The sequence below is a fragment of the Callorhinchus milii genome, unplaced genomic scaffold (genome assembly GCF_018977255.1).
Source record: "Callorhinchus milii isolate IMCB2004 unplaced genomic scaffold, IMCB_Cmil_1.0 Scaffold9, whole genome shotgun sequence".
Lineage (NCBI taxonomy): Eukaryota > Metazoa > Chordata > Chondrichthyes > Chimaeriformes > Callorhinchidae > Callorhinchus > Callorhinchus milii.
In genome coordinates, this window is record NW_024704750.1 from 20,954,435 (window position 1) to 20,981,457 (window position 27,023).

At 44.2% G+C, this 27,023-nt stretch overlaps 3 protein-coding genes across 4 annotated transcripts; 2 read left to right on the forward strand and 1 right to left on the reverse strand.

Annotated features, from left to right (window-relative positions):
* Positions 1 to 3,653: 3,653 nt before the first annotated feature.
* On the reverse strand, positions 3,654 to 12,083 carry LOC103186818 (EEF1A lysine methyltransferase 3-like). Of its 2 annotated transcripts, none has more exons than XM_042338266.1 (4): positions 12,031 to 12,083; positions 6,621 to 6,805; positions 6,275 to 6,386; positions 3,654 to 4,138 (listed from the first exon to the last, which is right to left on the reverse strand). In XM_042338266.1, the coding sequence occupies exons 2-4, from the start codon at positions 6,765 to 6,767 to the stop codon at positions 3,756 to 3,758; spliced, it is 642 nt and encodes a 213-aa protein (XP_042194200.1). In that variant the 5' UTR covers positions 6,768 to 6,805; positions 12,031 to 12,083; the 3' UTR covers positions 3,654 to 3,755. The 2 variants fall into 2 exon arrangements, with proteins under 2 accessions (XP_042194200.1, XP_042194201.1); XM_042338267.1 differs by lacking the exon at positions 12,031 to 12,083 and adding an exon at positions 7,631 to 7,707.
* A 5,634-nt stretch (positions 12,084 to 17,717) lies between these two features.
* LOC121849690 (G-protein coupled receptor 52-like) lies at positions 17,718 to 18,563 on the forward strand. Its single transcript, XM_042338143.1, has one exon. The coding sequence runs from the start codon at positions 17,718 to 17,720 to the stop codon at positions 18,561 to 18,563; it is 846 nt and encodes a 281-aa protein (XP_042194077.1).
* A 7,393-nt stretch (positions 18,564 to 25,956) lies between these two features.
* LOC121849691 (probable G-protein coupled receptor 21) lies at positions 25,957 to 26,802 on the forward strand. Its single transcript, XM_042338144.1, has one exon. It carries the CDS (start codon positions 25,957 to 25,959, stop codon positions 26,800 to 26,802), a length of 846 nt encoding a protein of 281 aa, XP_042194078.1.
* The last annotated feature ends 221 nt before the right edge of the window (positions 26,803 to 27,023 follow it).

Consider the following 27,023-nt stretch of genomic DNA (forward strand, 5'->3'; position numbering starts at 1 on the left):
CGCTATATCAAATGCAAGGATTATTATTATATGTAACATGCCTGCTTTCCCTGGGGGCAACATTAAATCCAGCTTGAGGGTGTACAATACCTGCTTTCTGTTAAACCCATTATTACCTGTGTATAATGTGAAGTTCAAGCTCTGTTCTACTAATTTGAAGATATTTCTCTTTGAAGATATTTGTACTCAGGTGCTTTTATTATTCTTAAACCTTGAAATTGATGATATCTTCCTGACTCGCCCAATCATATCACTCAACTATTTATATGGTGTGAATGGAATAAAGGTATTGCATTGTCAGTATTGCTTTGAACTGTGTTGTATGCTGTTTCCAATAACCCCATGTGATCCTGGTTTAATGTCTTACCCTGAGGTGAACAGGCCCTCTCAGGAGATGAGGAGAAATAGCTGTTTTTCCCAAGTGAGTAACAGCTCACCCAGAGCTTGATGTCTGACGGGTAGACAATCAGAACAGCCATGGTCCTGGTGCCAAGGGTAAGGGCATAAAGAGATAGAGTTGGGTGTCATCTACATTCACCCAGTGCCTCACTAACACCAATGAAGCCATTTTGGGCCATTACTTCAACTCCCTTAACTCCTCAATCCCTCTCCCCACTGCCACCCAACCGACCTCCATCTCCTATCGCCCCTGGAAAGAGTTCCAGTGACCAGAACTGTCTGCAGTATTCAAGTTGTGGCGTGACCAGAGCAATGTACAGCCTGAGAATGACATCTGGGAAACTAACAATAATAATCCTTGCTATTGATATAGGACCTTATCACGTCTTTGAGGTTGTCTCAAAGCGCTTCACAGAATACCCTGTAAAGTGAATTGACTATATTTTGTGGGCAAAATGCGCAGCCAATTGCACACAGCAAAGTCCCACAAACAGTCATGGATTGTGTGATCAAATTATTATTATAAATTTTTTAAGGAATTATTACCCTTGGATAAGCGATCCGCCAATCGACTCACAACTGGGTTCCTACTTACTGCTAGAAAAACAGAGGCATGTGGAGTAAGGAATCTTCCAACATTTCACCCTGCCGGGAATCAAACCCAGGTCTCTCGCTTGCGAGGCGAGTGCTCTAATCACTGAGCTACAGGACTCCACAACTGAACTCAATTGAATTAGAAATATAGTCTGGCATCCAGTTGCCTTGTTCATTGCTGCTTCACACTGTTTGACAAAGTGAGCAAAGAGTCAGCTAACACTGCTAGATGTCTAGGTTTCCTGTTGGCAAGTTCAATCCCATTTATGGAGTGCTTGTGTTTCCAATTCTTGGTTGCTATATGTCGTCTTGTGACAGTGGGAATCGAGCCCTGGGGAGGCTGGCTCAGCCAGTGTTCTTCATGCTCCTGTTGGGCCAGCAGCAGATGTGCCCAGGTGAAGGTCAGGCCCAGGAGGTCTTGAGGGCTGCCGTTCTCTCTCACTTGCTCTGTGCGGTCGGCCACCACTCGCACACTCTCGGTTGTGAGGCCATGAGTTTGCCGAGTGGTGATGTCATGGCTCAGGGGAATGTTTTGGGTGGCACTCTACACTGGAGGTGTAGGTGGGGTCTGGGGTCTCTCCAATGGCAGACCCTGGTCAGGGCCCCCCCACCCCATAGGAGGTAAGAATATTGCTATCTTGTCTCCATGGACCTCACTGTCTCAATTATTTCCACGCTTTTTGAATGGCAGAGCACGTGACCAAAGGAATAAACGCTGGGTGTTTGATCCAGGTGGGTGCAGCTGTACCTTGGATGGATTTCTTATAAGAAGTTGATCAACTTGCCCACCCGGCTCAACATGTGTTTTGGGATGTCGTCATTTGTGCGCTTGTCGCCAATAAATAGTTTGATTGAAATATTTTTGAATTGTTTTATTAATATAAAGAATTCTGGTTTTCTCACCGTGACTCGAAAAAACACTTTAGTCATTGGGAGATTGGGTATAAATAACAGCTCCATGACAGTACCGAGCATTTATCTGCATTAACCTTCATTTGCCAGTTCTCAGCCCATATGCTACCCTATCAAACCCTCTTTGTAGGACCTTTTCTGCTTCTTCTTATTCCATTTGCCCCAACTTGATGTCAGTTGTAAATGAAACTGTCTTACCCTGGATCTAGGAATCCAAGTCATTAATACATACGAGGAATTGGGGGTCCCAGTATGGATCCTTAATACCTCTCCCTGTTGTGTCTTTGCTACTCTAACAAAGACCCTCTCTTTCCTTCACTTCAGCCATTTCTGAATCCACATCCATGTCTTGCTCTGGATAGTCTTAGGCAAACTTCTGGAAGTCTAGATAGACTGTATCATATGGCTTCCCATAGTCAATTTGGGCTTTCCTCAAAAAATCTCAATGAAATTGATCGGAAAAGACTTACTGTTTCTGAACCCATGTTGGCTGGCAATTATTAGATTATTCTATATCGATAATCTTCCACTTCATTTCTGATGATTGTCACCATCATTTTCCAGTGATTGAGGTTAGGCTGATAGCTCTATAATTGTCAGGTTTAGTTTTGCTGTCAGTGCAGGATTAGCTTCTTGAAGGTGCTTGGAATTTTCATGTAAAATGGGGGCACTAAACCTCGGGCTTCTCTCCTCCATCACAAACCGACTCCTTTGCCCACCCTTTCACGCCTCACCCATCCTTTCCTCCATCTCCAACTGCGAGGAGATGCTGGACCTCATCGAGTCCAAAATCGAGGGGTTCTGCACAGCTGCCTCTCCCCACCTCCCCGTCACACTCTTACTTAGCAATAAGTAGGAACCTGGTTGTTAGTTGATTGATGGATTGCTTTATTAAATTCATTTATCTATTAGATTTCATAACAGCAGAAGCAGAATTTAAGTATTATTAAACTTTAAACATTTCAAAATAAAAATACATCAGCTAATTCTTGGTCAAGCGGGTGTCCAACACATACAGAAACACATCACCATGTTTACACGTATCCAAACTAGACTGAGGCTTCTATGCATCCCACCTACACATGGAGATTACTGTGTCTGGAATGGAATAGGCACTCGCTCCCTGGAGAGATGTATTCTTCTTACCTAATTCCATATGGTACTAAGCATAGGCTGGCAAGAGTCAAGGTCTAGGGACCCTAGAGTGTAAGGATGAACTGACTTAGTGCACTAAGAGTTTACTGATGTTAACTTTGAGAGTTAGCATAATAATATTAATTCTTGTATTTGATATAGCGCCCTGCAGTGTACCACAAATAGTCGTAGATTGGGTGACCACATTTTTGGGGGAGGGATTATTATCCTCAACAAAACAAGTACCTGGTTTGAACAATAAGTCTAAAATCTAATTGAGACCCTGTCCACATAATGGACCACTCCTATCAGATGACAGACTGATTGGGTTTAGTGATTTATGACTTTTCACCATTTCATTTTTTAAACACTTTTGACTGTTTTCTGCCTAATAACTTGTATGTTATGTGGGCACATGCACAATTTTTCTAACCTCTGCTTCAGGTACTGCAATGGGATCTTCCAACTATGCAGTTTCACATCTGCAATCAAAGACACAATACAAACTCAAGGTGTGTAGAAGAGGCATTGAAAAGGTTGAGAGAACAGCAGATGATAGGAGTAAAGCCCAATAAAACAGAGAAAAGATTTTACAAATCAACTTTGATGAGGTGAGATATTAAGGTGTCTTAGTAGGAGAAGGCTACAAGCCATGTTATATGTCAAACAACTTCGTCCATCCTGATAAAAATATTAATAATATGTAAAGAACCTGCTCATTTTTTGGTTAATTTGTACACTACAATATTCTCACTTTCCTTTCTGTGCACAATCTCATAGTTAAATTGTGGAGGTAATTGCTTTTCGTGGAAGATACTGGACACAAGATTCGGTCTCATTTCTGAAGAAATGTAAATTGTGGTCATTTCATTGCTGAGATGTTTGAGGGTCTGTAATAGAAAGGGATAGGCAGACCTACAGTACACAATATCTGCGCCTAGGATCACATCATAGTTTGAAGGAAAATTTTTCTGATCATCACCCCAGGAAAGAACACAGACTTTTGTACGTTTTTTGCAGGAAGGAGGGAGATTGGCAGAAATGTTCTGTTTTGTTCGTTTCAAAATGAAACTCTTATCTGTGAAGGTCACATCTCCACCTAGGAAATAGAAAAAGACAACATCCAGCAACCAAGTGCACATTCAAAAAAAGACTGGACACATGGTTGAGAGAGAATAAAGTTCAGGGATATGGGGAAAGGGATGGAATATGGGACTAGGCATAGGATGGGCACTCATGTGGAGTACAATAATAATCATTGCATTTGATATAGCGCCTTATCGTATCGTGGAGAGGTCTCAAAGCAATTCACAGAATATATTGTAAAGTGAATTGACTTTATATTTCCCAAGCACTGCAGGCAAATGTGACAGCCAATTTGCAGAGCAAGGTGTCACAAATTAACTGAATGGTCAATATTATTTGGGGGATCCAAATAATCCTTGTCCAGGATTCAAGGAGAAACTCCTTTTCCTTTCCTGGTGTCGTAATGTGCCTGCTGACACCCACTCCACCACCCACCAGCCGCCTCCGCTCAGCTGACTCCAACCTCCTGCTTGTCCCTCATTCCCTCCATTCCAACCATGGGCAGCCAGGCGTTCAGCCATTACACCCCGACACTATGGAACTCTCTTCCTCAGTATATAAATGTAATAAAAATAATCCTTGTATTTGATACAGTGCTTTATCACATCATTGAGACATATCTAAGCACTTCACAGAACATACTGTTAATAAAAGTTGCATTTGATATAGTGCTTTTCATGTCTTCTAGACGTGTTACAGTGAATGGACTGTATATTTTATGGGCAAAATGCGGCAGCCGATTGCGTACAGACCCAGTTGTGGATTGAGTGACCACAATTTTTTAAGGCATAATTATCCCCAGAAAGCGATCTGCCAATTGACTAACAACTAGGTCCCTACTTACTGCTCGGTAAACAGAGGCGTGTGGAAGGACTTGCCTAAGGTTTTGCCCCGCATGGGAATCGAACCTGGGTCCTCTTGCTTGGGAGATGAGTGCTCTAACCAATACACTACAGGACTCCACAAACACTCCACTGGTACAAATACCAGCTGACTGGATGGTCCAAATGGCTGTTTCGCAGCTGTACCCTAGATGAATCTATGGATATTCAAGACTGAAATTGATAGATTTTTTAAAACTAAAGGGATTAAGGGATATGGGGATAGGGCGGGTAAATGGAATTAGGTTAGAAGATCAGCCATGACCTTATTAAATGGCGGGGCAGGCTCGAGGGGCTGAATGGCCTACTCCTGCTCCTATTTCTTATGTTCTTATGATATTTTTTTCCACTGAACAATAATCTGATTCTGCTCCTGGGAACGATCAGAAGAGGATCCACTAGATGTGTTGGTAAATCACCATGAAGACAGGAAGCAAACCAAAAAGCTAGGATTAACTCAGGGAAAATGGTAAAGTATTAATTCCCAGCCAGAACTCATCTCTGCCAGACATAGGCTCAAGTATGAAGCAGATGAGCATGAAATGACCATTCAGAAAATGTCACCATGGAACCTATTGGCCACAGAAATTGGCTAAGGACCTTTAGTTATTCTTGGCCAATCCTTTTTATCAACACATAGTGCTGCATTGCCTCGCAAGTGAGAGGACCTGAGTTTGATTCCCGGGCAGAGCTAAACATTGGGCAAATTTCCTTACTTCACACACCTCTGTTTACCTAACAGTAAATAGGAACCTGGTTGTTAGTCGATTGGCTGATCCCTTTTCCAGGGGTAATAATCCCGTCAAAAAAATAAATAAAAATGTGATCATTCAATCCACGAATGTGTGTGGGACGCTGCTGTGCGCAATTGGCTGCTGCGATTCACCCACAAAATATACAGTCAACTCACTTTACAGTATATTCTGTGAAGTGCTTTGAGACATCTCAAAGTTGTGATAAGGCGCTTTATCAAATGCATGGATTATTAGTATTATTAATATAGCGCAATGTTTGGGGCAGGAAACTGTGCCTGAGCCCCTCATATAGAGTAGGATTTGGAGAACTCTGCAATGGCTGGTTTTGATATCAAGCGGGGAAATGAGGGAAGGGGAGGAAACTGTAGGTTCAAGAAGTTGGGGGAAGAGATTGAACAGATAGGGGAGCAAGGGAACGAAGGGATTTATAATTATAATAATCATAATCTTTGCATTTGATATTTCTCTCACACATCTCTGTGGTATAATATTGATTGAAACCTCACAACTCACCGAGGAGAACGGCTAAAATGCCCACAATGCCAGTGCCCGAGCCCAGCTCAATCACCTTCTTCCCAGCGAAAGATATCTTCTCCTTCTCAAAGTACTCGCAGAGAACAATACCCTGAAAACCATGGCATAGATTTATTCGGAAGAAGCTACAGAAAAGAGCAACACAACAGTTCCCGAGGAAAGCAAAGATGAGCACTGTGTTGTCAATGCCCATCAAGGAATCGCCACTATTTTGTGAGGAAAGACCAATGACACATTTAATGCTAAAGAGAATGGTTTGAAACGAGAACTATTTTGATATCATTAAAGAGAGCTTAAATCAATGATTTTTTCGACCAGAACTTACTGCCTTCCAGACATGCGACCCCACGTAACTTTCGGTGTTTTCTTTGATCTTTAAAGCAAACCCACCGAAATGATAGCGATTTACGGAAAAGGTAACATCTGAAACCAAATCATCATCGCTGGAGACCTCTTCAGGATGTGCACTCATTGTTCTCTCTGGTCTTCAGGTGGAATCCCTAACTAATCCTGAGAAAACATGATTTTAGGTTAAAAACAGAAGTTGCTGGGAACACACAGCAGGTCAGACAGTATCTATGGAGAGAGAAGAAAGTGAGTTAATGTTTCAGGTCAATGATCCATCAACGTCTGTTTTCATTTCACATTTCCAGCATCTGCAGTATTTTCCTTTTTGGGGTTTTAGGTTAAACGTCTTTAAAAACACAAGTTGGCATTGTTATTGCTGATAATAAAATAAAGCAAATACTGTACTTATCTATAATTCACCAATGTGTTTAACAACAGCCTGAACCTGGAACAAGACATAAATTACAGAAACCGCATGCAGCCAATACAAACTATAAAGCTAACATTGGAGTCCTGTAGCTCAGTGATTAGAGCACTCGCTTTGCAAGTGAGAGACCTGAGTTCAATTCCAGGCAGGGCGAAACCTTGGGCAAGTTTCCTTACTCCACACGCCTAATAATAATCCTCCAAAAAAAAACAATAATAAATGTCATTTTCAATCTACGGCTGTTGTGGGACATGCTGTGCGCAATGGCTGCCGCGTCGCCACAAATATACAGTCAATTCACTTTACAGTGTGTTCTGTGAAGCGCTTTGGGACGTCCTCCCGACGTGAAAAGCGCTATATCAAATGCAAGGATTATTATTATTATTATATTATTATAACATCACAAAAACAGCCATTTAGGAAAATTGGGAAAAATCATCTTTAAAAGAAGTACATATTTACTGGAAAAAAATAACTCAATGTGAATTTACCAATGAGGAAGTCTTTCAGTGTTTCAGTTTTTCAAAGTAATTTTTTTCCCCCAAAAAATTAAAACTTACATCAATCCTTCAAAGTTCCCACAGTGATATTCTTTTCTATTCAGTGTGGATCAGATGCTCTGCACTGTGACAAGAAGCGCAGAAAGTATGACCTGAAACTTGGGGGTTTTATTGCTTAAAATCCCACAGAAATTCTCCTCTGCTATTTGGACACCGCGAGAGTATGAATGGTATGATAGAGTTGTTTTAATGTCCTGCACACGGCCAGGATGAAATGTTCAAAGCCATTAAAGCACATTTTGTGCTTCATAATTACATGTTAAAGTACGAGGTGTTGATTGCGGGTAAATGGGGGTGAAGGGGTCTGTATGAGTGGCTCTTTTAAAGAGCCAGCACCAACATGGGTCACATGGACTTCTGCCTTTAAATCTCAATAGTTCTGTAGGTCTAAGGTCCCACACTGGGCTCTGTGAGCCTATCACCCCCATCCTCCACTGGCTCCCCAGAGGATCAAGTTCAAGATCCTAGTCCTCACTTTTAAATCCTTCCATGATCATGCAGCTCTGGGACCTCCTCAAACCATATAAACCCATCCACTCAGCGATCACCGGCTTTGAGACATCTCAACAATCTGTAGAGGTGGTATATTAAGTGCAAGGATTATTATTATTATGCATACTGTTATTTTTTACTGTGGGAAGAATCCTTGCCCCCAATTCGCCCCTCACGTTCTGCTGACCAATCAGGTTAGTTGATTTATCAGAGGTTGCCTTGCAGTGCCCCCAGGGCGGAGGTATGCAGGACTCCTTGGGGCTGAATTGGCTCCAAGTTGATGTTTTTATAATAATCCTTGCATTTAATATTGCAGAATATACGGTGAAGTGAATTGACTGTATATTTTGTGGCCGAAATGCGGCAGCCAATTGCCCACAGCAGCGTCCCACGAACAGTCATGGATTGAAGTGACCAAATTATTATTATGATTATTATTATTTTTGAAGGAATTATTACCCTCATAAAAGCGATCTGCCAATCAACTAACAACTGGGTTCCTACTGCTAGGTAAGCAGAGGCGAGTGGAGTGAGGAAACTTGTCTAACATTTCACCCTGCCGGGAATTGAACCCAAGTCTTTCGCTTGTTAGGTGAATTCTCTAACCACTGAACTACACAGAACGTGGAAATCTAATTCCCCACCCAATGTGACAGTCTCTAGTCCGGTTCCTGAGCCAGACAGGTCCGCAGTATTCCAGGGCACTGCTGATGACAGCACAGTCCAGCTTGGCTCATCGGCAGGACCTGGAAGGGCAGATCAGTCACTATGGGCAGGAACTCTTCCCAACCAGCTTCATTTAACCCTGCAAGCCAAAGCCCTAACAGGTGGGATGGTCCTAGCTGAACAAGCAGCAGGAGTGGACCAGACAATGATTTTAATAGCAAACTGTACGGTTTTAGCTGGTTAGACTCCAACAGTATCCAGTAAACAGTCTGGGGTCCCCATGCCTTGGCACTTGCCAACCGACATCTAATCATCTGAAATTAGGGTAGCAGGTGTCCTTCCAGGGAGAGAATTTGATGCTGGAATGCCCAGATGTAGGAGGCAGATGTAGAAATCTCAAGCTGGTTTGAATACTCTCAGGCAGAGTGTTGGCTTTTGCTGGCTCATCGTATTGTTTTTGGGAGTGCTGCAGATCTGCATCTCAGGAGGGGATATCCTTCAGGTTTCTAACATTTCCTTGTCATTTTGGAGCCAATTAGACAAAAGGAGACCCCAAATAACTCCCAAATCACAACTGAATCGTATTTATGGTCACCTCCCCTCTCGCCCCAGCACAGCATCAAGCTCGGCACTGTTAAGTGCTCCGATTTGCTAAATCCAAATTGTTGTCCATTGTAGGAATATTAAAGCTTAAAGCATATTAAAGAGTATGAAAGTTGTCTTAAAGAGAATTCTTAATAAGTAGTTCTAACCTTACCCCAGTTGTTACATTGTAGTACAGTAAAACAAATCTGGAACATTGTGCATTGGAACTTTTCTGGGTTAAGACGTGAAACAGTGACTACAGAATAGATGCTCGTCTGACACATTCGAAAAATATTTCCAAGTTGACTCTCACAAGTTACAAATTATTTATTACACATTATGTGGAGTCCTGTAGCTTAGCGGCTGGAACATTCGACTCGCAAGCGAGAGGATCTGGGTTTGATTCCCGGGCATGGTGAAACTTTGGGCAAGTTTCCTTGCTCCACATGTCTCTGTTTACCTAGCAGTAAGTAGGACCTGGTTGTTAGTCAATTGGCCGATCGCATTTCTGGGGGTAATAATTCTTTAGAAAAATAATAATAATTATTGGGACATTATCCTGAAGTGAAAGGCGCTATACAAATGTAATTTTGTTGTTCTTGTAATTTGGTCACTCAATCCACGACTGTTTGCGGGACACTGCTGTGCGCAATTGGTTGTCGCATTTCGCTTGCAAACTTTGCAGTCAATTCACTTTACAGTGTGTGCTTTTTGCCACATACCGTAAAGTGAATATTTGTCCGCTTTCTTGCCACTTCAACTCTCCCTCCCACTCGCACTCTGACCTCTCCATCCATGGTCTCCTACACTGTTCCAATGAGCCACAGCCCAAGCTCGAGGAACAGCATCTCATTTATCTGCTAGGGACCTTACCTCAATATTGATTTCAACAATTTCAGACCATAACTGCTCACTTTCCCCCCCCCCCCTCTTCCCACATCATCTGGGTCCCCACCAAACCTTTTCTCTCTCTCTCTGGTCGGTCTATTTGGTTGCAATTTTTCCCCCATTGTTTTGCATCATTAACACATCTGTAACCCATCATCCCCTGACCTCTACACCATTTTCTCCTTTGTCGTACTTGCCCTGCCTCCCCCTCTCTGTTAGCCCTTAAAAGCCTCTCCCACCCAACGTGCCCCAGTTCTGACAAAGGGTCGTGGAACCCAAAACATCGACTCACTTTCCTTTCTCCATAGATGCTGCCTGACCTGCTGAGTGTTCCCAGCGACTTCTGTTTTTGTTTCAGATTTCCAGCATCTGCAGTATTTTGCATTTGCTTTCATTATTTTGCTTCATTTTTACTAAATGTTGGGTAGAATGTTCGTGACAAAACCAATAGGGACTTGAGACATAGTGACTCTCCACAGGAAGTGATAAGACACTGTATCAAATGCAAGGGTTATTATTATAAGACTAATCAATATTTCCCCTCGGATCAGAATAAGATTAATATCCAAGAAAACAATATAAATATTGAGTTTTGTATGTTTCTCGGTTGGAGTTACAACCTAACAGATCAAAGTTTTGTTTTGAATCCGATAAAGCATAACATTTATGCCAACCTCTCCTCTTCCGAAAGAGATTGTGCGAATATATGCCTTGTTTACTGGGTGTAAGCTGAAAAGAATTTTAATTTAGACTACATTATCCTGTGTTCAGATATTGAGCACTCCACCTCTACCTATAGAATACTATCGCTGAAACTGCAACATCTCAGTAGCAATATATACATAAAATAAAATAAAAAATAATTTGGTCACCCAATCTACGACTGTTTGTGGGACGCTGAGGTGCGCAATTGGCTGCCGCGTTGGCCCACAAATATAGTCAATTCACTTTACAGTGTGTTCTGTGAAGCGCTTTGGGACGTCCTCCCGACGTGAAAAGCGCTATATCAAACGCAAGGATTATTATTATTATTAAAGTGAAGGTATCAGCGTGCACAAATTAACTCTAAAAAATAAAGTGATGGACATCAGAATCGATAATGAGAATCTTAACTAAATCTTGAATTGATTTACAACCAAGTGGTACTATGTGTCTTATTCTGAAATCTAATTGACTTTCGGTTCCTCATTCAGACAATTATGTCACACATTTATCTGCCCCAGTTCCTCTGTGTCCAACTTCATATCGCACCTGAGGTCTTTCTTTTTCAACCATGCCTTCGACCTACATATTCTTTCGCGCTCGGTGTCAAATGCAAAATGTTGTTATTGTCCTCCCACAGGAACAGTGAAATAAAGTTATAGTTAGCAATGTATTAAATTGTGTTCTATATTGTCTCCGGTCTCCCAATTTTCCAGCACTGCACATTACACATGCCCATTGTATGGATATCTCTGAGTGTTGTTAATTCTGTTTTATATCAGCCATCTAATATAGATAATACTAATACCTAAATGCTTCACATTTCTGCTGCAACAAACGTGCTAATAATATGAACAAATCTAAAGTAATCTCGAGAGACATTAAAGGAGTAACAGAAGAGGAAGTGCAGAGACATATAATTTTCATTTCACTATGACAATAACCAGAGGACACAGATTTAAGATTAGAAAAAGACCCAGAGTGGAGACAAGGAGAATTGTTACTGTCTGGAATGCACTGCCTGGCAAAGACTTGGTGGAATCATCACCGCATCATTCCCTCCTTACCTCGTTCAAGAATGACTTACTACTGGATGTCCTCCCACTATGAAAGATGCTGTAAATATGCAAATTTGTATTGCATTATATCGCCTAATGCTGCGCAAACTCTATTCATGTATGGGTCACTTCCTGCCTGGAGATTATAAATGCTCTCCTCGCGATCTTCTCATCTACAATATTCACACATAACAGCTAATCCCAAACTCCAATCCCTGCAGCCTCAGATACATGAAGCTTTGTAATCACATCATTCCCATCCTCATCACGCTCCACTAGCTCAAGATCCTCACTCTCACTTAAAAATCTCTTCAAGCCATGGCACCTCCCTACTTCTGTAACCTTCTCCAGCCTCACTCTTCTGCTCACTCCTCTGCTCAGCAAATCCAGGTCTACCGCACGTTCTCATTCGCCGGTGCCAGTATCTGGTTCAACCTCCGACACTGTCACCTTCTGGAACACTCACCCTCAAACAGTAGTACCACTATCTGTCTTCAAACGCATCCTAAATATCTGTCTCTGGTCATTTCATTCCTCCCCCTCCTCCACCCTCTACTCAGTAGGTCCCGTATCATTTGTGTCTAATGCTCCAATGTTACACTAGGCCAACACTCACCCCAAATAAAATCAGTTATTTATTGCACGATTTTGTGGTAAATTGCGGAACCCAAATTAGCTGCCTTGTTCGTGTACGTTCTCAGGCTGTTGGACCTTGCTAAATGTTACATATTACAATCTTTTTTCAGCCTGGCTAAGTTAGTAGCACTTTCCTCTCTGAATCTCAAATGCTCAAGCGATGGGTGGAATTTTTGAACACAGGCTACGTTGATACTCCAGTGCAGTGCTGGAGGACAACAACAACAACAACCGCAAAATGACATTTATAGAGCACCCTTCATGTCAGGAGGCGCTGAAGATTCATTCTTGGGGATGAGAAGTTTAAACATGATCCCGTCTGCCTGATCAGAAGAACATTAAGTATCCGATCAGCTATTCAAAAACAGAAGAGAGTTCCTCTCGTGGCTAGGTTTTCCTGGCCAACAGCTCGCCAGATAAATTTGGCCATTCACTTCATGACTGATTGTGGTTGAGAATGTTCTCCCAACTTGAAAGGCGCTCTATCAAACGTTAGGATTATTGTTATATACACGTGTGCTTTTATTTGATGTTTCTCAGGATTCACAGTAAACTGTAGTGACTGTGTATTTGTACACAGGCACGGCAGCCAATTTGCATTCCGCAATGTACCACAAAGTCGTGCAGTAAATAACTGATTTTATTTGGAGTGAGTGTTGGCCAAGAAGCCAGAGAAACTCCCTTCTCTTTTCTTTTCTTCTTGTTGTGTGAACTGAACAGGGAGACAGGATCAGCACCCCGGCAATGCAGCATTCCCCCAGCAGGTGATATGTGTTCCCTAACTATAAACCAGACAATGTCCTGAAGTTGGGCTTGAACCCACAATATCCTGACTCAGGCGAGAGTGCTACCAATTGAACCAGGATGAAGCATTGAAGATCTTAAAATCGTGGACAAAGTGAACATGAAGATCTGTATAACATAGTCAGCAACTCTACGATAGGCAGACACTGATTCAGAGAAATGATGAACAGACAGTTTCCAATTAATTACTGCAACCAGAGAGTGGTGAATGTGCTGACTGCATTGCCCAAAGGAGGGAACGAGGCCACGTTGTGGCAGAAAACCCAAGAGGGCAGCTATTTGGCAAAGAAATTGGATGAAGGAGTTGAGAGTTCAAACCGTGTGTTGCACTTTTTATGTTGCATCTTAGAACCGTAGACTACAAGTTGTACACAGAAAGTGGGCTTTTGACTCATCAGATTTGCACAGGTCTTTGCTCATTCATTTAAGACACCCATTCTAAATCCAATCCCTACTCTTTCCCCATACCCTCCAGTGCCTTTTATCTATATGTGGTTATCTAATTCTTCTTTAAATCCTCACCATTGACCCTCGTCCCCTCTGCTCCACCATCGGTGGCCGTGCCTTCAGTCACTATGCTCCGAAACGCTGGAGCTCTCTCCCGCAATCTCTCTGCCTTGTCCCTTCCTGCCCCACTTTCACATTATGCCTAAAGACCTTCATTTTTGATCATTCTTCCAGTCACCTCTCCCTGCCTCTCCCCCTGACTCGCGGTCAGACTCTGTCACTGTGAAGCGCTCCAAGTTGCTACCCTGCATGAAGGGCGCTACATAAATGTAAATGTTGTTGTTACAAAACTACACCAAATTCTGAAGCTGACAACCCTCTGCGGGGAATATTTTTCCTAATTATTCACGTTTCTATTTTAAAACGGTGCCAAATCCATGTGACCTTACATCACGCGATGAACCTGTTGGTTGATTAAGCAACTTTAGCTTAGATAATTGTCCCCACAGAGATTTCCCCGCGGTATAAATGAAGTTTTCAATGTATCTGCCAGTCACAGCAGCAAGTTATCTTCACGTCCTGATCGCGTATTGACATACCATGCAATACCCCTATAACCTGGTTCATGTACCAACAATATCTGAGATTGAAGTCGTTTACTATCCGATGCTTGGAGCTGTTGGGATTTCCGGTACGTTGCTTTTAAAATCTCTCTGTAATATTGTATTACAGTTTAAGAGTGTTATCCATTATTATTTTTATTTATCATTGTTTGCATTATCTGTTGCACAACCACCTATTTTGTACTGCTCTCCCTTTACTCACTTGCATTACATTCTGCTGTCCAGATTATCACTCTCACCTGAGTCAGTAGGTTATGGGTTCACGATGGTGGGTTCCAGTGTTGGTACTTGGAACTCATATAGTTTAAGCTGATGCTCCAGTGCAGCAGTGGGGGAGAACGGGGTGGGAGTTTGGGTCTGCATTGTCAGTGGTGCCATCCTTCAGATGAGACGTTAAACCAAGGTCCCGTCTGCCTGTTCAGGGCGACGCTAAAGATCATGTAACTATTTGAAAAAAGAAGGGAGTTTAATAATAAAAATAATCCTTGCATTTGATATAGCGCCTTATCACTTATTTGAGACATCAGAATATAGGCGTGTCTAAACAGAGGTGTGTGGAGTAAGGAAACTTGCCCAACACTTCACCCTGCCGGGAATCCAGCCCAGATCTCTCGCTCGAGTGCTCTAACCACTGAGCTGTAGTTACTCTCCCGGTGGCCTGACAAACAATCCCAATAAAATAGGTCACTCACTCCATGGCTGCTTGTGGGACATTGCTGTGTACATATTGGCTGTGATGTTCACCCACAAAAACAGTCTCCACAATTTGCTGTGTATCCTGTGAAGCACTTTGGGATATCCTCCTGACATGAAAGGTCCTCCTGACATGAAAGGTTCTGTACCAAATTTAAGGATTATATCAATTGGGCTTACACTGAGGTACCACTCACATCTCTGATCCTGAAGATTGTGGGTCCAAACACCATGACAGGACGGGAGTTAATAGTTCAGGCAGACACTCTGTTGCATTACTCGGGGAGCATTGGAAGTGCCGTCCTTTGGATAACATAAGACCGAGATCTGATCTGCCTCTTCCTCAGGTGGGCATTGAGAACAACATCAACAACTTGCATTGATAAGGTCCTTCATGTGGGGTAGCAACTTGGAGACTTAACAAGGGCAGATCCCGGTGCTGAGCTGTGGATTGGTGGGAAATGAGCATAGGTACAGTCAAAGAGGAAGATCTTCAAGTGTGATCTGAAGTTGGGAAGAAGGAGGCAAGCCTGAGAGATTGTGGATTGTGGAGTCCTGTAGCATATTAGTTAGAGCACTCACCTCGCAAACTAGAGGACTAAGGTTTTATACCGGGGCAGGGCGAAACGTTAGTCAAGTTTTCTTACTCCACACGCCTCTGTTTACCCAACAGTAAGTAGCAACCCAGTTGTTAGTTGATTGTCAGATTACTTTCTAGGGTTAATAATCCCTTCAGAAAAAGTAATTTGGTCATTCAATCCACAACTGTCTGTGGGACACTGCTGTGTGGAATTGGCTGCCATGTTTTGCCCACAAAATATACAGTCAATTAACTTTACAGTATATTCTATTAGGCGATTTGAAATGTCTCAATAACGTGATAAGAGCTGTATCAAATGCAATGATTATTAAAATTATATTTATATATTAAAGAAGAGTTCCATATTTTGGGGGCGTAATGGCTGAAAGCCTGGCTGCCAATGGTTGGAGTGGAGGGGATGAGGGACAAGCAGGAGGTTGGGGCCAGCTGAGCGGAGGCGTTGGGTGGAGCAGTGGGGGTGAGGAGGTATAATATGACACCAGGAAAGGAAAGGGAGTTTCTCCTTGTATCCTGGACAAGAACCTCTCAAATAATATTGACCATTCAATTAATTTGTGCAACCTTGCTCTGCAAATTAGCTGTGCGTACAAATTCTCTACGACAAAGTGCATTTCGGGCAGAATCCATAAATTACTGTCCTTTAATTGATTTTGAAAGATGAACTGTTATCATCACTCATCTTAAAGAATATTCTGCATACAACCCTACATTGTATTTGTGTTTGAACCAGAATATTACGTGAGTGAATTATAATCCTTCTACTTGATGTGAAGCAGTGGAGTCCTGTCGCGTAGTGGTTAGAGGGTTCGCCTCACAAGCGAGAAGACCTGAGTTCAATTGCCGGGCAGGGCGAAATGTTGGGTTTCTTTACTTCGCATGCCTGTTTACCTAGCAGTAATTAGGAACCCAGTTCTTAGTCGATTGGCGGATTGCTTTTCCGGGCGTAATAAATCCTTCAAAAAAAATAACAATTTGATCACTCAACCCACGACTGTTTGTGGTGCGCAAATGGCTGCTGTATTTCGCCCACAAAATATATAATCAATTCACTTTACAGTATATCTGTAAAGTGCTTTGAGACATCGCAAGGATAATTATTATAAACAGCAAAATGTCTCAGTTGCTGAAATGTTAGTTTTGACTGTATTTGTATTTATCAAAAGTGGCACCGAATTTGGGGCTCAATGACATTCCACAAACAGCTATGAAGTCAATACCTATACATCTGGAGGATTATTGGCCAGGACACAAGGAGGAAATCTCCTCAGCTCTCGAATAGCCTCTTACGATCTTTCACATTCACCTGAACAGGGACAGCATCTCTGTTTCACACTCCAATAGTTACCCCATATACTCACTCCTCAAGCCTTGGCTCCTGCCAACCTGCGCCTAATACTCTACAGGATTAGGTGAGGAGATTGGGTCCCTTCAGGTAGAGAATGCACATTCCATTCCAACAATCTATCCCTGGGATTTCCATGTGCAGGTGGGGATCTATGCAAATCTGTTTGGTTTGGATACTCTTAAGCATGCTGATGGGTTTCCACAAGTGTCAGACACTCGGGTGAGCAAAAAAAAATTGGAGGGAAGAGGTCTGGAGTTTAGGAAATTATTGGAAGGAGCGAATAACTGGCGCTGGAGCAGATGCTTCAATTGGAAGAGCGAAGCGGAGCGGAGGTGAGGAGAGGAGAGCTGGCGGGGGGTTCCGAGATAAAGAGCGACAAAACCTTGAAGAGGATTCCATGACAGAGTCGGGCATATATCATGTAGCGCTGGTTGACTCGAAGTGATTCCAGTTCCTCCTGTTTCTTACAGTCAATCTCCTGGCCATTGTGATCTTGTCCCAGGGTAAGTGCAGCCTCTCGCGATGTGTGACGTGCTATCTGGTAGCTATGGCGGTGGCAGACCTGCTGGTGGTGGTATCCGATGTGGTGTTAAGATGGGTGATTGTTTATTTCCCCGTGTGCTTCCTGGACATCACTCCTGTGTGCAGCTCGGTGATGGTCACAATCGTGGCCTCCACAGAGTGCTCCGTCTGGCTGACAGTCTTCTTCACCTTCGATCGCTGCGCGACCATTTGTTCCCAGAGGCTAAAGTCCAAGTACTGCACTGAGAAAACAGCGGCTGTGGTGATCGGGACGGTGTGCGTGCTGAGCTGCTTGGAAAGCGTTCCCTGGTACTTTAAGTTTGAGCCCGGCCATGTTATCGACAACGTGCCCTGGTTTTGCGAAACAAAAGCCAGTTACTACACTTCGTCCACGTGGGCAGCGCTGGAGCTCATCCACCGCATCCTCGTGCCTTTGCTGCCCTTCCTCCTGATTCTCGTTTCCAACGCTCTGACCATCCGGCACATCCTGGCCTCCAGCAAAGCCCGCAGGCGGTTCCGGACACACAGCACCGGGGACCGTCAACCAGACCCAGAGGCTGAGAGGCGCAGAAAGTCTATCACTCTGCTGTTCGCCATATCAGGCAGTTTCATCCTTTTGTGGACGCCTTTCCTCTCCTATTTCATTTACCAGCGAGTGGGCTTCATGTCCAATTCCTATCATCCCTCTCCCCTTGCGGCGACGCTGGGCGTGATGCTCCAGCTGCTCAGTTCCTGCACAAACACATGTATCTATGTCGCGACCCAAAGTAAATTCAGAGAAGAGCTTGGGAATTTTTTGAAATATCCTTGCACTCTAATTGTGAAACGCCTTGGACGGCCTCCTGACGTGAAAGGCACCACACGGATGTAATTTGTGCAAAGGCGTCCTTCTGATGAAAGGTTAAACACAGATGCCCTCTGCCTCGCTCAGGTTAAAGATTCCATTAGAGAAGGCCAAGATAATAATAATAATCCTTGCATTGAATACAGCGCCTTATCACGTCTTTGAGACTTCACAGGATATACTGTAAAGTTATTTGACTGTACATTTTGTGGGTGAAAAGCAGCAGCTACTTGCGCACCGCAGTGTCCCACAAACAGCCATGGATTGAGTGACCAATTTATTATTTTTCAAATAAATTGCTATTTTGGGGACTTTGCTGCATCCAAATTGGTCACTTTTTTTTCTGATAAATGCTGATGAGTACACTTCCCTTGAGGAGTTCTGAAGCATTTGGACGTCTATCGCCAAAGGCAGGGTTACATTATTCAGTCTCCTATTACAGACTTTACACACATAAACATTGTTCTTTGAAATCAGCAAATTCTTCCAAAAAGATTTACAATTGATTAAAAAAAAAAGGTACCATATCTGAACTCAATAATGTTTTATCAAATAAATGAATGGCTCCAAAATATTTTTGCAGTCTCATGACATTAATCAGAGAAAGAATTGACAGCTGGAAGGGGTTCCCTTAATGGTGTGATGGTCAGCCCATGGACCTCAAGAGGTGAACCACCAAACATCCACACTGATCTATACAAATGTAATGTTATTGTTGTTGTTGTAAATCCAGTTTTTTTCTTGTTTCAATATTTCTTATGGCATAAATCAGGTCATATTCACTCAAGAACATTTATTTTGTTGGCCGACCAAAAAAGATTGGGCACAACAGACTTACAGACATTGGGACACAATGCAGGACAGCACTCATTTACAAACTATTTTCATATTGTAATGAGAAGACAGTGGTTGTGACGGGTATTCTGGAATTGTGAGGTCCAAATGGCCATTCCTTTGCTCAAGGCAGTTCTGCATATTCTCACTTCAGGACATGGAATCCGATGCTCCAATGCAGCGCATTGTCGGAAGCGCCGTCCTTCAGATGAGATGTTTAACCAAAGTCCCATTTGCCTGTTCAGGTGGACATTAAAAGATCCCATCACTTCAGCTCTCTTAACTCTTCAATCCTCTCCCTACCGCCACCCAACCCATCTCCATTTCCTACTTAGCATGGAAAAAAAAATCTCCCCTTCCCCCCCCTCCCTCTCAGCTGCATTGGAGTCATCTGAACTCCTTCCCCTCTGGGCTTCCTCCCGCAATTACCTATCCTCCTCGGTCACTCTTCTCCACAGCTCCCTCTCCTCCACTCTTGATTTTCTTGCTCCCCTCCCTTTCCAAACCATGGTACACCAGCTACCTCTGTTCCCTTAAAGCACAGGTGCGTGTCGCTGAGCGCACCTGGCTTAAATCTAATTTAACGGTCCATTGGCAGATCTGGCTGGACCATGTCAAATCCTACTGCTCTGCTCTTGCCTCTGCTAAATCGTTGTTCTACTCCAAGACAATCTTGGAGGCTAAGGACAACCCCAGGCTCCTCTTCTCCTTCATGGACCGGTTCCTCCGTCCATCCTTTCATGCCTCGCCCATCCTCACCTCAAATGCCAACTGCGAATCCAAAGTCCAGAAAATTCCATCTGCTACCCCTCCCCATCTCCCTCTCCCCCTCCCACCTTGGCCCTTACCCATCCCTCCCTTCAAAGCTTCAAACCAGTCTCCCACTCCTCTCTCATCACCACCATAACCCACATGAAACCGACCACCTGCTCCCTCGATCCTATCCCTACCCCTCTCCTGACCTCCCAGCTCTACCTCCTGGCCCCTCTACTCACTGACATCATAAACCACTCTCTGTCCTCAGGTACTGTTTGCACCCCATTAAAAACCACCGTTATCTCTCCTATCCTTAAAAAAACCACCCTGGACCCATCTCCACTCAGAAACTACCACCCGATCTCCAACCTCCCTTTCTTGGACCGAGTTGTTGCTTCTCAGCTTTGCTCCTTCCTCTCCCGCCACTATCTTCTCGAACCCCTCCAATCGGGTTTCCGTACCGCTCACAGCACAGAAACAGCCCTGGTCAAAGTGATCCCGATCAGCCCCATCCTCGCCCTACTCCACTGGCTTCCCATCACACAGAGGATACAGTTCAAGATCCTAGTCCTCACCTTCAAAGCCCTCCATAGTCTTGCTCCCCTTTGCGACCTCCTAACCCTCTACCATCCTGCTCGCTCCCTCTGCTCAGTGGGCTCCGGCCTGTTCCACGTTCCCCGCCTCGCTTGTACCACTATTAGTGGGTGGGCCTTCTGCCACTCTGTCTCCACCTTCTGGAACTCCATTCCACAGTCCCTCCACCTCGCTCCTTCCCTTGCCACCTTCAAGACCCATCTCAGGACCCTCCTCTTCGACCGTGCTTTCGATCTCCCTGCTTCCCCCCCCAGCCCTCCACCCTCCCCGACCCCAACTCCCAGCTCGGGTCCAAAACTCTGTCCAGCACTTTGAGACGCCCTCCCCATGTGAAAGGCGCTGTACAAATGTAATTTTGTTGTTGTATATTCTGTGAAGTGCTTTGAGATGTCTTGGTGATGGTTCAGGATTGACATCATGGCCCTCATTGAAACCTGGATCATCTCAGGCGACACCTCCCCCTTCACTGAGGCCACACCACCTGGCTATAACCCCACCTTACACCACATCCCAACTGCCATGGCAGTGGTGTGGCCCCCATATCCAAGAGAGAGAAGAGGAAGTGTAGAGACGTATGATTTTCATTTCACTATGATAATAACCAGAGGACACAGATTTAAGATTGGAAAACGACCCAGACGGGAGGCAAAGAGTAATGTTTTTACTCAAAGAATTGTTACGGTCTGGAATGCACTGCCTGAAGTGTGGTGGAAGCAGATTCGCTAGTAGCTCTAAAAAGGGAATTAGATAGGTACTTAAAAAGGAAAAAAATTGCTGGGCTATGGTGTAAGAGCAGGGTAGTGGGACTCGTTGGTAGCTTTTCCAAAGAGCCGACATAGGTACGATGGGCTGAATGACCTCCTTCTGTGCTGTAAAATTCTATGATTATATGAGTGATGAATAAATGGCTCTCAAAAGGTTTCAGATATTCCATGGCTCCAATGTTGTACTCAAACTCCAATGTTGGAAAAGATGGAAACCATCCTCCTTGACACCCACCAATTTGCTTGGATACTGGGTCCCACTTCCGCAGCCTCTCTATCGAACTCATCAAATTGAGGGCTTTGGTTCAGCCCTCAATTCTCTTTCCTCTCTCAGATCTGGTCCCTGGCAAAGACTTGGTGGAATCTTCACCACATCATTCCCTCATTCCCTCCTCACCTCGTTCAAAAATGATTTAGTAATGTTCAGCACTTTGGGATGTCCTCTCACCATGAAAGATACTAATAATATATAAATTCCGAATGCATTATATCGCCTACTGCTGCGCAAATTCCATTCATGTCTTGGTCACTTCCTGCCTGGAGATTATAAATGCCCTCCTCGCAATCTTCCCATCTGCACTATTCACACATAACACCTAATCCCAAACTCCAATCCCTGCAGCCTCAAATACATGTCACCAGCTCAAGATCCTCACTCTCACTTAAAAATCTCTTCAAGCCATGGCACCTCCCTACTTCTGTATTCTCTCCAGCCTCACTCTCCTGCTCACTCCTCTGCTCAGCAAATGCAGGTCTACCTCATGTTCTCATTCCCAGTGTCGTTCAACCTCCTACACCACCACCTTCTGGAACACTCACCCTCAAATGCAGTGCCTCAGTCTGTCTTCAAATCCATCCTAGATATCTGCCTCTTTACACTTAGGTTACACGAGGCTGTTAGACCTTGCTAAATATTACATATTACAATCTTTTGTCAGCCTGGCTAAGTTAGTAGCACTTTCTTCTCTGAATTACAAATGCTCAAGCCCTGGGTGGAATCTTTGAACACGGTCGAGGTTGACACTCCATTGCAGTCCTGGAGGACTACTGGAAGTGTCATTCTTGGGATGAGAAGTTTTAACAGGATCCCATCTGCCTGTTCAGAAGAACATTAAAAATCCAATCAGCTATTCGAAAACAGAAGAGAGTTCCTCTCGTGGCTAGGTTTTCCTGGCCAACAACTCCCCAGATAAATTTGGCCATTCACTTCATGACTGTTTGTGGGATGAGAATGTTCTCCCAACTTGAAAGGCGCTCTATCAAACGTTAGAATTATTCTTATAAACACATGTGGTTTCATTTGATGTTTCTGGCAGTAAACTGTAGTGACTGTGTATTTGTACACAAACACAGCAGCCAATTTGCATTCCGCAATGTACCACAAAGTCGTGCAGTAATTAACTGATTTTATTTGGAGTGAGTGTTGGCCAAGAAGCCAGAGAAACTCCCTTCTCTTTTCTTTTCTCTTTGCTGTGCGGATCATTGATGCCGAACTGAACAGGGAGACAGGATCAGCACCCCGGCAATGCAGCATTCCCCCAGCAGGTGATATGTGTCCCCTAACTATAAACCAGACAATGTCCTGAAGTTGGGCTTGAACCCACAATATCCTGACTCAGGCGAGAGTGCTACCAATTGAACCAGGATGAAGCATTGAAGATCTTAAAATCGTGGACAAAGTGAACATGAAGATCTGTATAACATAGTCAGCAACTCTACGATAGGCAGACACTGATTCAGAGAAATGATGAACAGACAGTTTCCAATTAATTACTGCAACCAGAGAGTGGTGAATGTGCTGACTGCATTGCCCAAACAACAACAACAACAACAACAAGATTCCATTTATAAAGCGCCTTTCACGCCAGGAGGACGTCCCAAGGCGCTGCACAGTTGGGTCATGACCCGAGCAGGGGGAAATGGTCAGGGTGATGGGAGGGAAGGGAGGGAGCGAGGAGGGGGGAATGGTCAGGGTGAGGGAGGGAAGGGAGGGAGCGAGGAGGGGAAGAGAGTCGAGAGGGGAGCTGAAGGCACGGTCAAAGAGAAAGGTTTTGAGACCGGCCTTGAAGGAGGAAAGGGAGGAAGCAAGGCGAAGGCACTGGGGGATGGAGTTCCAGAGCCTGGGGGCTGAGAGGCTGAAGGCCCGACCACCGATGGAACCACCAAAGGAGGGAAGGAGGCCACGTTGTGGCAGAAAACCCAAGAGGGCAGCTATTTGGCAAAGAAATTAGATGAAGGGGTTGAGAGTTCAAACAGTGTGTTGCATTTTTTACGTTGCATATTAGAACTGTAGACTACAAGTTGTACACAGAAAGTGGACTTTTGACTCATTGGATTTGCACAGGTCTTTGCTCATTCATTTAAGACACCCATTCTAAATCCAATCCCTGCTCTTTCCCCATACCCTCCAGTGCCTTTTGTCCATATGTGGTTATCTAATTCTTCTTTAAATACTCACCATTGACCCTCGTCCCCTCTGCTCCACCAATGTGGCCGTGCCTTCAGCCACTACACCCAAAACTCTGGAACTCTCTTCCTGAATACCTCTGCCTTGCCTCTTCCTGCCCCACTTTCACTTTATGCTTAAAGACCTTTTTGATCGTGCTTCCAGTCATCTCCCCCCTGCCTCTCCCCCTGGCTCGGGGTCAGACTCTGTCACTGTGAAGCACTCCGGGATGCTACCCTGTTGTTGTTGTTAGAAAACCATACCAAATTGTGAAGTTGACAACCCTCTGCGGGGAATATTTTTCCTAAACATTTGCCATTTGATTTTAAAATGGTGCCAAATCCATGTGACCTTACATCACGCAATGTATCTGTTGGAGGTTTTCTGGTTGATTAAGCAACTGTAGCTTAGGTAATTGTCCCCACAGAGTCTTCCCCGCAGTATAAATGAGGTTTGCAATGGATCTCTACCAGTCACAGCTGCAAATTATCTTCACGTCCTGATTGTGTATTGACATACCATGCAATACCCCTATAACCTGGCTCATATACCAACAATATCTGAGATTGAAGTCATTTACTATCCGATCCTTGGAGCAGTTGGGATTCCTGGTACGTTGCTTTTAAAATCTCTCTTGTAATATTGTGTTAAAGTTTAAGAGTGTTATTCATTATTATTTTTATTTGTTATCATTATTTTCATTGTCTTTGTTGCACAATCACCTATTTTGTCCTGCTCTCCCTTCACTCATTTGCATTACATTCTGCTGTCCAGAGACTTCCTCTGACATCTTTCCAGAATCATTGTTGGTAATGAAGATCTATACCATGACCCACAGTTGGCTTTTAAACTAAAATTAAAATGGATGTGATATATTGTTTAAAAAAATTACTAAATCAAAAGAAAGAGTGCCGAGCTGGCTCAGTCAGTATCATTCTCATCTGAGTCAGTAGGTTGTGGGTTCATGGTGACGGGTTCCACCGTCAGGACTTGGAACTCATATAGTTTAAGCTGATGCTCCAGTGAGGCAGTGGAGAGAGCTGGGTGGGGGTGTTGGGGGGGCTGCATGGTCAGTGGTGCCGTCTGTCATCCTTCAGATGAGATGTTAAACTAAGGTCCCGTTTGCCTGTTCAGGAGGATGTTAAAGATCGTGTGACTATTTGAAAAAAGAAGACAGTTTAATAATAAAAACAATCCTTGCATTTGATATAGCGCCTTATCACATCTTCAAGTCATCTCAAAGCGCTTCACAATGATAAGGTGTCCTTCACGTGGGGTAGCATCTTGGATCTTGGAGCACTTAACAGTAGCAGATCCTGATGCTGAGCCGGGGATAGGTGGGAAGTGACCATTGGTATATTCGAAGAGGAAGATATTCAAATATGATCTAAAAATGAGGAAGGAGGAGGGAAGCCGGAGAGATTGTGGATTGTGGAGTCCCTTAGCATATTAGCTAGAGCACTCGCCTCACAAGCAAGGGGACCAGGGTTTTATCTCCAGACGGGGCGAAACCTTAGGCAAGTTTCCTTACTCCACACACCTCTGTTTACCTCACAGTGAATGGCGACCCAGTTGTTAGTCGTGAAACGTCTCAATTGCTGAATTGTTAGTTTTGACTGTATTTGTATTTATCAAAAGTGGCACTGAATTGGGGCTCAGTGACATTCCACAAACTGCTATGAAATCAATACCTATATATCTGGAACAAAACAATTGGAGGGAAGAGGTCTGGAGTTTAGGAAACTATTTGAAGGAGCGAATAACTGGTGCTGGAGCAGATGCTTTAATTGGAAAAGCAGAACATAGCGGAGGTGAGGAGAGGAGAGCTGGCGGGGGTTTCCGAGATAAAGAGCGACAAAACCTTGAAGAGGATTCCATGACAGAGACGGGCATATATCACATAGCGCTGGTTGACTCAAAGTGATTCCAGTTCCTCCTGTTTCTTACAGTCAATCTCCTGGCCATTGTGATCTTGTCCCAGGGTAAGTGCAGCCTCTCGCGATGTGTGACGTGCTATCTGGTAGCTATGGCGGTGGCAGACCTGCTGGTGGTGGTATCCGATGTGGTGTTAAGATGGGTGATTGTTTATTTCCCCGTGTGCTTCCTGGACATCACTCCTGTGTGCAGCTCGGTGATGGTCACAATCGTGGCCTCCACAGAGTGCTCCGTCTGGCTGACAGTCTTCTTCACCTTCGATCGCTGCGCGACCATTTGTTCCCAGAGGCTAAAGTCCAAGTACTGCACTGAGAAAACAGCGGCTGTGGTGATCGGGACGGTGTGCGTGCTGAGCTGCTTGGAAAGCGTTCCCTGGTACTTTAAGTTTGAGCCCGGCCATGTTATCGACAACGTGCCCTGGTTTTGCGAAACAAAAGCCAGTTACTACACTTCGTCCACGTGGGCAGCGCTGGAGCTCATCCACCGCATCCTCGTGCCTTTGCTGCCCTTCCTCCTGATTCTCGTTTCCAACGCTCTGACCGTCCGGCACATCCTGGCCTCCAGCAAAGCCCGCAGGCGGTTCCGGACACACAGCACCGGGGACCGTCAACCAGACCCAGAGGCTGAGAGGCGCAGAAAGTCTATCACTCTGCTGTTCGCCATATCAGGCAGTTTCATTCTTTTGTGGACGCCTTTCCTCTCCTATTTCATTTACCAGCGAGTGGGCTTCATGTCCAATTCCTATCATCCCTCTCACCTTGCGGCGACACTGGGCGTGATGCTCCAGCTGCTCAGTTCCTGCACAAACACATGTATCTATGTCGCGACCCAAAGTAAATTCAGAGAAGAGCTTGGGAATTTTTTGAAATATCCTTGCACTCTAATTGTGAAACGCCTCGGACGGCTTCCTGATGCGTTAATCACCACACGGATGTAATTTGTTGTCTTCGAGACGTCTCAAAGCAGTTCACAGGATATTCTGTAAAGTGATTTGATTGTATTTCTGTGGGTGGGTGAAAAGTGGCAGCCGCTTTCCTTGAATGGATCTGAAGCATTTGGACATCTATGGCCAAAGGCAGGTTTACTGTTATTCAGTCTCCTATTACTGACTTTACACGCATGCACATCGTTCTTTGAAATTCTTCCAATTTTACATTG